General features: G+C 43.6%; 1 protein-coding gene across 1 annotated transcript in view; it reads left to right on the forward strand.

Annotated features, from left to right (window-relative positions):
• Positions 1 to 15,317, forward strand: part of LOC139153842 (transmembrane channel-like protein 2) — a 590,027-nt gene that overhangs the window by 378,588 nt on the left and 196,122 nt on the right. The window contains 1 exon segment of the mRNA XM_070728265.1: positions 9,357 to 9,455. Within this exon segment, the coding sequence (XP_070584366.1) occupies positions 9,357 to 9,455 (99 nt within the window).

The raw sequence follows: 15,317 nt of genomic DNA on the forward strand, positions 1-15,317 counted from the left end.
ACTGTCCCACTATCAACCACTTTCTTTTAATTCTTCCCTTTTCATATTTATAAATATCTTACTTCCATCTCCAATTTGTTAGCTGCTTCTTTCTCTTTCTTTTACATTTATACCACCAATTCCTTTTCTCCCAAACTTCTTTTCTCCCCTTTAAGTAAATTATTTGTGTAAGTCTTCTAACATTATCTTTTTTTCCCTGTTTATGCCTTGTTTCTCAGATTGTTTCTTCCAATATCCATATTTTCCCTTTATTATTTTCCTTTGTCCCTGTTAAACCCAGCATAATTGTTATAAATTCCATTATAGTCATCAGTCTGTCCTACATTTTTATGTCTTTAGCCTTTTTATTGTTAGAGTCCAACAACTTCATCAATCTTCTTTTCTTCTTCTAGTTTCTTCTCTCCTTTATTATATTCTTGATTTTCATTCTATGCCATCATAACGTCAAAGCATCTATAGTCATCTGGTTCTTTCCTCATTTCTTTTCCAACTCTGAGTCCCAAAATAATGCTTTTTAAATCTTTCCCCATTCTTTCAAAAGTCCAACAAATTATTCATATTCACTTGCTTCCATGCCATCAAAGTTAGTTGTTTCAAATATTCAAATTTCCAGTCCTTCTAATCTTACAAAGTTCATTCCAAGTTCATTCCAATTTGAACAGTTCCAAACAATCTCTTTTGGAACAATAACAAATTGTTCACTATTTTAAATTTCTTCAGATTCTAAGATAGTTTTCTTTATTCAAGGTCAGCAGCTGTCAAAACACAGAGAGATATATTCCACAATTGTAATTATTATTTCAACCAGCAGTTGGCATTGTTTCCAATTGACCAAAACAGCTTTTTTATTTGAGCAAAATTCCTCTGTATTTTAAATCAACTAGAGGCGGTAACACTGATTTGGGAGATTAAAAAAGTAATAAAAATAAAAATTAAAAAGAGAAAGGGACACAAAGGGGTAAGATTTGGACATAGAAAGAGGAGAAGGGGAAAGAAGAAAAAGGAATTTAAAAGGTAGTACAAAAAGACAAGAAAGAAAGCTGGTGAGCTTAGACAAGAAGAATGGGAGTTTGACCATTTTATAATAGCTCTTTTCCCCCCCTACATTCTTGACTTTGCTTTTAGTATTGGTTAAAGTTTTGGTTAATTTAAAATTGCTAAATAATTAACAGGAATGATTGGGATTTGATTATTATGTAAATAACTTTCCTTTGTTTTTTCTTTAATTTTACAATATCTTACAGGTATTTTAAAATGCTTGATGTAAGCAATATAGTTATTAATAAAAGATTAGACAGTTAAAATGTATATGAAAAAAGAATAAATAATAAATAATAGAAATAAAATGAATAGAACATATTAAAGGGATGTACATTTATATAATTAACTAAACCTAAAAGCAATAATTATTTTAGATTATTAGAAGACAGATTGATTATAAATAAAATAAATGTCATAAAAAATATAAAGATATGTATCCTGGAAGATGAATATTAATTGGATTTGGATGAAATTTAGAATTAGTTATATTATGCCACCAAAAGTAAGATAGGTTAAGAAAATGGAATATAAATGGGAGATGGGTTTCAGAATTTGTTCCTTATTAGAAAATGTACTACAGGATGCGGCCGCAAGAGCTATCATGGGCTTCCCTAGATATGCCCGTGTCTCATCAACACTCTGCAACCTGCACTGGCGGCCGATCAGTTTCCGGTCACAATTTAAAGTGTTGGTTATGACCTATAAAGCCCTACATGGCATCAGACCAGAATACCTTTGGGACTGTATTCTGCCACACAAATCCCAGTGACCAATCAGGTCCTACAGAGTTGGCCTTTTCTGGGTCCCATCAACAAACCAATGCCATCCGGTGGGCCCCAGGAGAAGAGCCTTCTCTGTGGGGGGCCCGGCCCTCTGGAATCAACTCCCCCTGAAGATCAGCACTGCCCCCACCCTCCTTGCCTTTTGCAAATTACTGAAAACCCACTTATGCCACCAGGCTTGGGGGATATAATTGACCCTTAGCTGGGCCTATTACTATTATTATTATATTACTAATTTGAAGTTATTTTTAAAGAAGGTACAAATTAAATATTAAATATGAGGATCTACAATTGGAGGAGGGTTTTTACTTATTAAGAAAGTAAATAAGGATAAGAAGGAGATATTACAGCTTAGACTTTTTAAAAAATATATGTTTATTGAATATATACATAAAAAATGGTACACAAAAGCAAAGGGAATATATATAATGTACATTCTAGCAATTATAATTTACTTATCTAGTATGCATCGGTGGGGAAGGAGGGAAGAAGAAGAGGAGGGGGATTGGGGAAGAAGGGGAAGAGATATGAGAGGAGAAAGGTTAGAAAATTAGAGCAAAAAAGAGTAGTAAGAAGAGGAGTGTAGAGGGCCAGCATTAGAGCTGGGCCTTCAATGCTTTGCGGCCTGTGGTTTAGTAGGTGGTGTAGATTTCCCTAAAGTTTTCTTCATATGTGTTTGACGTAGTTGCTAGTGCCAATACATATCAGTGATTTAAGGGTTTGTTCATTCAGTTTATTTATAGTTCAAAATTTGTGTCGATCGATGTTTACAGTTTGTCGTATCAATTTGATGTTATGATTTGTGTTGTGGATTGCTGATTTTTAGTGATGGGCAAACCGAACTCGCACAATTCGGGTCTGTACTGAATTTTGCAGTGTTCAGTATGCCGAACACGAACCCGAAATGTTTTGAAACTTCGGGCAAAGTTCGGGGTTGCGTTCGGCGTTCGGAGCTTTGACGTCACCGGCAGGTTGCTAAGGACACCAAGGTAATCACTTCCTGGATTCCATGGAATCCAGGAAGTGATCACCTTGGCGTCCTTAGCAACCTGCTGGTGACGTCAAAGCTCTGCCCCCGGAATCTCTTCGTAGGAGGGATTCCACAGCTCCTTCAAAGGGTGGTCTTCACGTAAAAATAAACTTTGTTATTTTAATGAAAAAGGATGCCGCAGCAGCGCTGCAAGCAAAGGGCAGTCCTTTCATGTAAAAATTAACATGTTTATTTTTACGTGAAAGGACCGTCCTTTACTTGCAGCACCGCTGCGGCATCCTTTCATGTAAAAATAACAATGTTTATTTTTACATGAAGACCTCCCTTTGAAGGAGCTGGGGAATCCCTCCCATGAAGAGATTCTGGGGGTGGAGCTTTGACGTCACCGGAAGGTTGCTAAGGACACCAAGGTGATCGCTTCCTGGATTCCATGGAATCCCTGGAATGGCTAGTTTTGTGGCTCCCGCCATATCTGCCTCTCCCCAGCAACACTGGAATATTCCGACCCTCTGCCACCCCAGAGATCGGTGCCTCCTCCCCTCCCGCCTCTCTCTCATCAGGTTGGGCATTTAAATCATTCATATCAAAATGCTACTTTGCGAAGAAAAGAATGGGACAGTTTGCCTCCTCTTGAGTTATCCTTCCCTGTTTGCAGAGAGAGAGAGGGCTGTTCATGCTGTGGGCATCTAGATGAACCTATGCCCTTTTCACCCCCTCCTCTGTTCATGTGGAAAGTCCCCAAAGTGTGGGGGAAGTGGGCTTGGGGGAAAAGAGTGGAGAGCTAATTATCCCTCCCTGTTTGCAGAGAGAGAGGTCTATTCATGCTCTGGGCATCTAGACAATCCTACACCCTTTTCACCCCTCCTCTGTTCATGTGGAGAGTTCCCGAAGTGGGGGGAGGGGCTTTGGGAGCTCTTTCATACACACACACACACACATACCAGTTCTAGTTTGACCCCCTTCTCATGCAGGAGACTGTTACAGAATCATAGAGATGGAAGGGATTTCAGAGGCCATCTAGTCTGACCCCCAGTTCAAGCAGGAGATTGAAACAGAATGATAGAGATGGAGGAGACCTCAGAGGCCATCAAGTCTGACCCCCAACTCAAGCAGGAGATTTGAAACAGATGGAGGGGACCTCAGAGGCCATCTAGTCTAACCCCCTTCTCATTCAGGAGACTGGTACAGAATTATAGAGATGGAAGGGACCTCACAACATGCTAATCCTTAGAAAGCTAATTTGGGAAACCAATCAGATTGGTCCTCACAAAAGAGGGGTGGGAGAGAGAGCTAAGTAGCATCCTCTTAGCAAAGGACAGAAGTGATTAGATTAGATTAGATTAGATTCAATGGATTTATATGCCGCCCCTCTCCGTAGACTCAGGACGACCCACAACAATGGTAAAAAACAATACATAGTAACAAATCTAATATTTAGCAATCTAAATTACAGTTTTAGGTTAAAAAGTCCAAAAGAAACCACAATATATAAAAAACAAGCACACAGTCGAATCATACAAAGAAACTACATGGGCAAGGGGGAGATGTTTCAATTCCCCCATGCCTGATGGCAGAGGTGGGTTTTAAGGAGTTTCCAAAAGGCAAGGAGGGTGAGGGCAATCCTAATCTCTGGGGGGAGCTGGTTCCAGAGGGTCAGAGCCACCACAGAGAAGGCTCTACCCCTGGGTCCCGCCAGACAACATTGTTTACTCGATGGGACCCGGAGAAGGCCCACTCTGTGGGACCTAACCGGTCACTGGGATTCATGCAGAAGAAGGCGGTCCTGGAGATATTCTGGTCCGATGCCATGTAGGGCTTTATAGGTCATAACCAACACTTTGAATTGTGACCGGAAACTGATCGGCAACCAGTGCAGACTGCGGCGTGTTTGAGTAACATGGGCATACTTAGAGAAGCCCATGATTGCTCTCGCAGCTGCATTCTGCACAATCTGAAGTTTCCGAACATTCTTCAAAGGTAGCCCCATGTAGAGAGCATTACAGTAGTCAAGCCTCGAGGTGATGAGGGCATGAGTGACTGTGAGCAGTGAGTCCCAATCCAGATAGGGCCGCAACTGGTGCACCAGGCAAACCTGGGCAAACGCTCCCCTTGCCACAGCTGAAAGATGTTTCTCTAATGTGAGCTGTGGATCGAGGAGGACTCCCAAGTTGCAGACCCTCTCTGAGGGGGTCAATATTTCCCCCCCCCCCCAGGGTAATGGAAGGACAGATGGAGTTGTCCTTGGGAGGCAAAACCCACAGCCACTCTGTCTTATCCGGGTTGAGTTTGAGTCTGTTGACACCCATCCAGGCCCCGACAGCCTCCAGGCAAAGGCACATCACATCCACTGCTTCATTGACTGGACATGGGGTGGAGATGTACAGCTGGGTATCATCCACGTACTGATGAAACCTCACCCCATGCCCTTGGATGATCTCCCCCAGCAGTTTCATGTAGATATTAAATAGCAGGGGGGAGAGGACCGACCCCTGAGGCACCCCACAAGGAAGAGACCTCGAGGTCGACCTCTGACCCCCCACTAACACTGACTGCGACCGGCCAGAGATGTAGGAGGAGAACCACTGAAGAACAGTGCCTCCCACTCCCAACCGCTCCAGCCGGCGCAGAAGGATACCATGGTCGATGGTATCGAAAGCCGCTGAGAGGTCGAGAAGAAGCACCAGGACAGAGGATTAAACCCCTGTCCTGGGCCCGCCGGAGATCATCCATCAATGCGACCAAAGCAGTTTCCGTGCTGTAACTGGGACTGAAACCCAACTGTTGAGGACCTAGATAATTGGCTTCTTTCAAGGACCGCTGGAGCTGGAGCGCCACCAACTTCTCAACAACCTTCTCCATAAAGGGAATGTTGGAGACTGGACAATAGTTATTAAGTACGGCTGGGTCCAGGGAAGGCTTCTTGAGGAGGAGGCGCACAAGTGTCTCCTTGTACGGAGCCGGGAAGGACCCCCTCCCCAAAGTGCTGATAATATCCTGGATCCAGCTCCGTGTCATCTTCCCACTGGCCGAGACCAGCCAGGAGGGACACGGATCCAGTAGGCAGGTGGCGGAATTCACAGCTCCAATGGCCTTGTCCACTTCATCAGGTGTCACCAGATCAAACTTTTCCCAGATAGGTGGACAAGTATGGGCCCCAGTCACCTCGACTGACTGATTGTCAGTTGACTCTGCTGTCCAATCGGAGTCGAGGTCTGCCCAAATCCGAGCGATTTTATCAGCGAAAAATGTATTAAAGTCCTCGGCACTACTATGCAAGGGCTCCCCAACTCCCCCCTGGTTAAGAAGGGAGCAGATCACCCTAAACAGAGCGGTCGGGCAAGATTCCGCTGATGCAATCAAGGCGGCATGATACGTGCATCTTGCCGCCTTGAGCACCACTTTGTAAGTCTTAATAAAAGCTCTTATAAGTGTTCGATCGGATTCAGACTTACTCTTCCTCCATCGCTTCTCCAGACGTCTCTTCTGGCGTTTCAACTCACAGAGCTCCTCGTTGAACCACAGAGCTCCTCGTTAAGCCACAGTAGAAAATGATCTCACCATGACAAAGGCAACACTTCTAAGCCCCTTAGTCTCAGATCATTACTCAGTTGGTCAGAGAGGAATACCATGTCGGGCGCGTGCCCCCCCTCATGAGTCGGATCCTGTACTACTTGAGTCAGGTCCATGGCTGTCATGGTGGCCATGTATTCCTGTTCTAGTCCAGAGGCTTCACCGAGTGGCAGTAGGTTAAAGTCCCCCAAGACAATAAGTCTGGGGAACCCCACCACCAGCCCAGCTACCTCCTCGAGCAGCACAGGCAGGGCTGTTGACACGCAGCTGGAAGGCAGCTACGTGAGTAACAAGCCCACCTGAACCCCTAAGTCCAACTTCACCAGGAGGGACTCGCAACCCGCAATCTCTGGAGCAACGAGTCTACGCAGGCAAAGGCTCTCCCTGGCTATAATAGCCACTCCTCCCCCCCCTTCCCTGGGGTCAAGGTTGATGCCATATCCAAAACCCGTCTGGGCAAATTTCAGAGAGAGGAACTCCTCCCTCAGGGCCCAGCTAGGTTTTGGTCACACAAGCCAGGTCAGCCTCCTCATCCAGGATCAAATCCCGGATGAAGAGAGCTTTATTTACCACCAAACTGGCATTGAGTAGCAGCAGCCTTAGCCAGCTGCTGCTAAGGGGCCATCTGTTCTCTCCCAGGGAGGGGGATTCCTCCTGCTGGTTTCTGTGGGAGGGGTATGTGGAGGACAAGCTTGTGATATCCATCTTCCCACCTAATGGTGGGGGTCCATTTGACCAACCAGGCGATACCCAATATGACTGCTTCTGACATCTGGGGGGTGACTATGAATCTCAGAAACTCACAGTGTTGACCTATTTGCAACTCAACTACTTCCATCAGCTGGCGGGGGAAAGGGCTGCATCCTGAAGATGTGTGAGGCACGACTGGGGGGGAGGTTTATTTTCAGTACAAACCACCTCATTCAAAGTAATATCTGTGGCATACCAGCCCTGAATGGGCCCAGATTTTACAATACTGGATCAAGCGCATTTTTAAAAGTATGGACCAAAAGTCTTTGTGGCCATTCTTTCAGCTTGCCTGCAGCCCATCTGAATGCCCATACCAGTTCCTACTCAGGTTGCCCTGCTTGTTTTAGTAGGCTAATCTGTTTCTCTGCATCTACCTCACTTGCAACATCTTGAAATCTCATTATCATTTAGCTCAGGAGCTGCTTCTTCATGAAGTTCAACTGCCCATTCTGCTTCTTCTCCTTCATTTAATCCCTCGGAAATATTATCAACATATGCTCCAACTCTGTAGAGAAAATAGGAAAGTTTCTTCGGGTCCCCATCATATTTGGCTTGAAAGGAAGGTGGACCAGGCAGGCTGGGAGGGACTGCAGCAGGCATGGCAGTGGGCAGGGGGAGCAAATAGAGGATGCATCCCCCCACACTGGTGAACCCCCCTGCTGAGGGGGAGGGCTTTACCTCAGTCCCATTCTCCTGGAAGGGGGGTGGCTGGACAGAAAAGGAGGCAGCAGTCGTTCTCATGGTTGCAGTGTGGAGAGGTGGGTGACCTTGCGCTCTAAGAAAGATGAGCTTGGGCTCTAAGAAAGGAATTTGTTGTGGCTAGTAACTTTCCCTCTCATTCAACTACCCCTCCCAATTCCCCTAATACTGTGCTACTGTTGCAGGACAAAGTCTCTAATTGCACATGATGGCTTTGGCCTGACACCTGCATTTTAGTTTGGCTGTCACCGGAGATTTAAAAAAAAGCTATCTACATCCTAGCGGTTTTTGTGGCTGTTCCTGGATCTGCAGGCTTTAATTATTTAATTATCTCAGGAGCAGCGAGCCTCCATAGGCTGATTATCTTCCTGGCTAGATAGTCACTCCTCCCCCCCCTTCCCTGGGGTCGTGGCTGGTGCCACACCTGAAACCCAGCTGGGCACATTTCCAAGAGAAGAACCCCTCCCTTAGGGCCCAGCCAGGTCTTAGTCATGCGTGCCAGGTTGGCCTCCTCCAGGAGCAAATCCTGGATGAGAGGAGCTTTATTAACAGCTCAGCTGGCTTTGAGTAGCAACAGGCTGACTTCATGGGGCCGGAACAAGGGATCACTTTGAAGCAGCAATCTCTAGTTCCCCGAGAGTGGCCCACCCCATTTCTCCTGCCATATGTGCCTCTCCCCAGCATGACTGGAATATTCTGGCCCTCTGCCACCCCAGAGATGGGCTCCCTCTCCTCCTGCCTCCAAAGTGCCAGGCAAACTGGCCCTTCCATTTATCTCACTCATACCAAATATCCTCACCATTCATTTATATCCACTCATATATCACTAAAACCCCTAATTTAATTAAAATAGCAATAATAAAAATAGCAATGATAAAAATATATATTCCACAATCAAGAATACTCCATTCATTCATCCATTCGTTCATAATACATCCTTACCATCTCTCCCCTCCACCTAAAATATTATAGCTTTAAAATCCCAATATTTTATGGGCTATACTTAGGTCATGTTTAAGGCAACATAGTTCTAAGCTTTCTAAACCTAGGATTGTAAGTCTAGTTGCCCAGGGTATTCTGCTGCGAGTGGAGGAGTTGTGGGCTCTTCTAATAATGTATCTCTGAACATTTTCTAAAGTGTAAATGTAAATGTAATTTACAAAAATAAAGTAGAACAATCTGAATAATTTGAATAATCAATGAGGCAAATATGGATGCCTTTTTGCATATCCTACATTTTTCCATTATCAATTAGTTAATAGTATGATCTCAGATACCTTCTCCTAAATCCATCTTGTACATCTGGCAGTTGGAGCCTGTATTACAAACTGTTAGCAGTTATATGGTTAAGCATTATTTAGCACTTATCCTTTTTGATACTAGAATAGAAATAAATATTTTCCAATCTTTTCACCATTTCTGTATCCTTATCTGCTTATACACTGAAGTAAAGTTTTATTCTGTTATTAATAGGTAAGAATTTTTTAGCACTTCACATAGCATTAAAAATAATTTTGTTATAGATTTTAATGGGTTTGCCATATGGAAGTATACCTAGAAAAATTGTACCCAGGGCTGAACAACTCACTGCTATGGATTTCTCTGTTCTTTGGGATTTTGAGGTACGTACTTCTTGCATTTTTTGATTAATCTTAGTTCCTCAGTCTTTTATGAGTAAGGGAATGGGCTAAGTGAAAAAAATTAAATTTAAGCATAAGAAATGAAATATTACATGACCCACTGTTGTTACAAAATGGAAATTTCTGGCGATGTTTCGACGAGGTCCCACTCATCATCTTCAGGCTGGTGTTTCTGTCCTTGTTCTAGGGCGAACAAGGACAGAAACACCAGCCTGAAGATGACGAGTGGAACCTCGTCGAAACGTTGCCAGAAATTTCCAAATCCTACACGGGAAGAAACCCGAATATACCAAGACCATCATACCTGTACCTGAGAAAATCTACAAAAACATATATATATATATATATTCATCTTCAGGCTGGTGTTTCTGTCCTTGTTCTAGGGCAAACACAGCGAGACCTGAGCTGCCTTCCTTCTATAAATACTGGTGGCTGGGTGTGGTTTGATGGCTCAGCAATTGCCTGCTGTGTAGAAACTTCCTGGTGAGCCAGTGGGGTAACACCTGGGGTCGTTAATGTAGCTGAGGTATGCTGATTAGTTAATGGTTGTAGATTAGGCATGATATCCTGAGTAGTTGGAGCTTGCAGGCTACTTGATTGTTTTGCAATGTGTGTTCTGAGTCTGGTTGTGTTCTGGAAACCAGCTCAGGTCTCGCTAGAACAAGGACAGAAACACCAGCTTGAAGATGACGAGTGGGACCTCATTGAAACGTCACCAGAAATTTCCAAATCCTACATGGGAAAAAACCCGAATATACCAAGACCATCATACCTGTACCCGTGAAATATACACACATACACACAGTGGTACCTCGGTACTCGAATGCTTCCTTTCTCATACATTTCGGATAATGAACAAAATTTTCGGCAAAAATTTGCTTCGGTATCTGAACAAAAATTCAGATACCGAACAGCCAGAGAAAATTTTGTTCATTATCCGAAATGTAATCCCGGCAGCTTCAGGGGGCTGAGGAGCTCTCTAAGAGCTCCAAGCTGCAGGAAAGGTGGGGGCTGCTGCAATCTTGGCAGCTTCTGGGGGCTCCTTTCCTCATTGCTTCCTTTTATTACCTGTAAGAAGCTTCAAAAACTTTCTCCTTCCCTGTGGCTGCAACAGCGGTGGCTTCCCTTCCAGTAGCAAGAGCGCCGGGAAGTCACGTAATGAAGGGAAGCTGCTGGAGCAGCAGCAACTGCTGAGATGGCTCCGGCGGCTTCCCTTCATCACGTGACGTTCCCGGCGCTGTTGCTACTCGAAGGGAAGCCGCCGCTGTTGCAGCCACAGGGAAGGAGAAAGTTTTTGAAGCTGCTTACAGGTAATAAAAGGAAGCAATGAGGAAAAGAGCCCCCAGAAGCTGCCAAGATTGCAGCAGCCCCCGCCCTTCCTGCAGCTTGGAGCTCTTAGAGAGCTCCTCAGCCCCCTGAAGCTGCCAGGATGGCAGCTTCTGGGGGCTCCTTTCCTCATTGCTTCCTTTTATCACATATTGATAAAAGGAAGCCGCCGCTGTTGCAGCCACAGGGAAGGAGAAAGTTTTTGAAGCTGCTTACAGGTAATAAAAGGAAGCAATGAGGAAAGGAGCCCCCCAAAGCTGCCGGGATTGCAGCAGCCCCCACCTTTCCTGCAGCTTGGAGTAGCAAATTTATTTATCCCATTGGAAATAAAGAAAATAGATTTAATTGGTTCCCACGCGTTAACAGGGGCTGGGAACTAATTAAATCCATTTCCATGATTTCCTATGGGATAAATAAATTCGGTACTTGACCAAATCGGTTCTCGACCACACTTCTGGAACGAATTGTGGTCGAGTATCGAGGTACCACTGTATGTGTGTATGTGTATATAGATCTATCCTAGTCTCCCTTAATTTTCAAATTCAGCTTAAACATATGACATATATATATATATATATATATATATATATATATATATATATATATACACACACACACACACACACACACACACACACACACACCTTTGAACGCCTCTACTTAAGAACTTTCCTAGGTGTTCAAGATTTTTTTGCTTCTTCTTAAGAACCATTTTCTAGTTAAGAATTTGAGCCCGGAAAAAATTCCCAGGCAATTTAAGACCAGCACGAAGGCCCGCCAGTTTCCTGTCATTCCCCCTTTAATCCCGGCCATCTCAGGCTTTTCTGGGCTGCCAGAGGAGCCTTTTGGTATTTTCTTTTCTCTGGGCGCTTGGAGAGAAAATAAACCTCTGCCAGCATTAAGAGAAAAGAAATGCTCCCTTCGTTCAGAGCAGCCCAGAACAAACGGAGCATATTCCTTTCTCTGGGTGCCGCCTCAGAGTCCCTTTTTTTAAAAAAAATCCTTAAAATTTTGGATTTTTTTGATTCCCCTCATCTCACCTTCTTCCTTTGGCAGCGACTGTCCTCCTCCTCTTCTTCCTCTTCCTCCTCCAATCCAAATTCCAAACTTTTATTTCTTTCCTAATGGGTTTGCATGCATTATTTGCTTTTACACACACACACACATACCCATACACCCATACATACAGTGGTCATAGAAATGTAGAATCTAAGTAATAATAAGTAATAAATAAAACCTGGTTCAGTTTTCATTCTCCTTTGTTTGGGAATGGAAGAGTAGCTTATGTATAAATGACACACATACTGTGAATTTGGATTGTATGATTTGCAATTTGTTTGATGTGGAGCAATATATAGAGCACTGAGACACAGTGGAGTGGGGGTTGATGGAGCCAAGCCTCCTTCTGCAGGACAATCAGCGCCGCACCACAGGCGTCCTCTGTGGCTGGATGCACTGAGGAGAATCTTCCTCGCGAGCGGCTCCTAGAAGCTCCATTGTGCACCCAACAGCAAAGTGTCGCCTTTCAGGGTGGCAGGAAAAAGGGAAAGGGAAAAGGCAGGAAAATCTTCCCCTGAGTTAGCCAGTCCCAGCGAAGATAGTGGCTGCAGCAGTTTCCCTTTGTAGAGCACCAGCAGCGCTGGGAACATCACGTCCACGCCCCTCCACCACTGCCCCTGCTGCCACCATATGCACCAAGATAAATTTCTTGTGTGTCCAATCACACTTGGCCAATAAAGAATTCTATTCTATTCTATTCTATTCTATTCTATTCTATTCTACTATTACTATTTAATACTACACCATATGGTTCAGAATACTTTTTTGCTTGTTTTCCTCCTCTAAAATCTAGTTACATCCTATACACCAATGTGTCTTATACACCGAAAAATACAGTTATAGAGAGAGTTAAAATCAGCGGTGGGCTACGAGCTGGAATGCTAAATTGCGCTCGCTGCTGCGGCTCGTAAGTTCTTGCGGGACTAACACGATTTTGCTGCTGCACCTGTGAAGGTAGAAAAATTACACACAGAGCCACAGGTAAAATCTCACCAAACTACAGGCACAATTTTGTTACGTCCACAGGTGCAGCAACAAAATTGTGCTGGTCCCGCAAGTGGTACACCACTTCAGACAAATGATTATTTAACTTCCAGTATTGGAGCATTTGCAACTTCTGGAGGCTAGTTGTTCCACTGATCAATTGTTCTAACTGTTAGGAAATTTCTCTTTAGTTCTAAGTTGCTTCTCTTCTTGATTAGCTGCTTCTTGTTCTATCCTCAGGTGCATTGGACAATAGTTTGGCTCCCTCCTCTATGTGGCAATCCCTCAGATATCGGAACACTGTTATCATGTCACCCCTAATCTTTGTTTTCATAAGACTTGACATATCCAGTTCCAGCAACCATTCTTTATAGGTTTTATACTCAAATCCCCTAATCATCTTTGTTGCTCTTCTCTGCACTCTTTCTAGAATCTCAACATCTTTTTTCATCGTGGTAACCAAAATTGGATGCAATATTCCAAGTGTGGCCTTACCAAGGCATTATAGAGTAGTATTTCTATTCCTCTGTTTATGCAGCCCACAACTGTGCTAGCTTTTTTGACAGCTGCAGCATACTGCTGGCTGATATTTAAGTGATTGTCCTCTAGGACTTCAAGATCCCCCTCACAGTTACCATTATGTGCAGTACCACATACACCGTATCTTTGCATTTTATTTCTCTTGATTAAATGTAGAACTTTACTAGTTCAGCATTAAATTTCATTTTGTTAGATAGCTCCAATATTCAGGTTTGTCAAGATACTTCTGTATCTTAAGCCTGTCTTCTGGTGTTGAATATTCCTGCTAGCTTAGTATCACCTGCAAATTAGATGAGTTCCCCATCTATACCTCATCCAAATTATTGATGAATATATTGAACAGTACTTAAAACAGAGGCCTGGAATACCCCACTGCATGCCTCTCTTCATATAGATGCAAATCCATTGAGAAATACATGTTGAGTGTGGTTGGTCAGCCAGTTACAAATCTATCTGGTGGTGATGCTGTCTAACCCACATTTTTTCTATTTTATCAAGGAGTAGGTTATGGTCTATTTTGTCAAATGCCTTACTAAAGTCCAAGAAAATTATATTAACAGCTTTTCTCTGGTCCACTAGCATTGTCAAAAAATGCAATAAAATTAGTCTGGCATGATCTGTTTTTGACAAACCCATGTTGGCTTTTGGTTATTACTTAGTTTGCTTCTAAGTGTTCACTGATTCATTGCTTGATATTCCTTTCCAGAATCTTCCCTGGTATTGAGGTCAGGCTGATAGGTCTGTAGTTTCCTGGATCTGTTTCCCCCGTTTTTAATATGCAAACTATATCTATTTATTCATTCATTTATGTATTTATTCATTCATTCATTCTGTCAGGGTCCTGACACAGCAGCTGAGTCGTAGGTGACGGAAACCAGTGAAGAAACCAGCCCTCCCTTTCCCAGATTGGTCCACATGATTACACCTGTGGGTGTGGGTTTGTGTAAATGAACTTTAACTTGGATGAGAACAGAAGTGAACCTCAATTGCTGGTATTGCCAGCCACGAATCCAAAATGGCTTTGTTAATAAATAGAACCTCCTGTGAGATCACAGCAGTGGGTTGTGATTTATTTTTCAGACGCTACTTGGTTCGTTCATGAAATTTATATGATACCCAACTTCAATTGACGACCCACTTTTGGTGGGACAGTCCCAATTTTCAACAATTTTTCCCGTGTCCTGCGGTGTCTTAAAAAACTCCCGATTTTAGTTGAAATCTCCCAATCAATAGAAAGTTGCAGGCAACTTATACATGCAGCTCTGTGGAATAAAATTGGGCTGGAGGAGTGGGGGTGGGGGATATGCAGGAGATGACACATTTCAGCATAGTTGTTTATCTGCTACTACACCGTGGAGCAAACCGAACAGCCTGACTTGTCCTCCACTCACCTTCCAGCTGCCGCTTTAACCCAAGAAAAAGTACAACAGTCACGCAATCCTCCATTAGGAAGCTGGAAGCTGAGGTTTCTCTGTGCTTCACATGTCCATGTTCTCTCTAGCAATCCATGACTCTATGGTCTCAATTCTTTTCAGTTGCCTAACCATAGAGTGTCATCTGACCAACAATAGATCGTCCGAGCTCTAGTTTCATCTCTGCTCTCTGTTCTCTGCTCTCTAGAGCAGCCTTCCCAATTTCCAGAGTACTAAGATTTCAGGCTTGAGAATTCCCAGGTTGTTAGAACACTTGGAGGTCACTAGTTTGCAAGCTGGAAGCTGATCTAAAGATTCCTGCCTTTTAGTTTGGCTGTCACTGGAGATCAAAAACTATCTACATCCTAACATTTTTATTGCTGATTCGCTTGAGAGCCAGTTGTGGCTGTTCCTGGATCTGCAGGCTTTAATTATTGTCAATTATGCCCTAGCTACCAACATACAGGTACCTGCATACAATTAGACCAAATTTTTAATCAAGAAACACACACACACACACACA

Source organism: Erythrolamprus reginae, chromosome Z (assembly GCF_031021105.1).
Source record: "Erythrolamprus reginae isolate rEryReg1 chromosome Z, rEryReg1.hap1, whole genome shotgun sequence".
In the NCBI taxonomy this organism is placed as follows: Eukaryota; Metazoa; Chordata; class Lepidosauria; order Squamata; family Dipsadidae; genus Erythrolamprus; species Erythrolamprus reginae.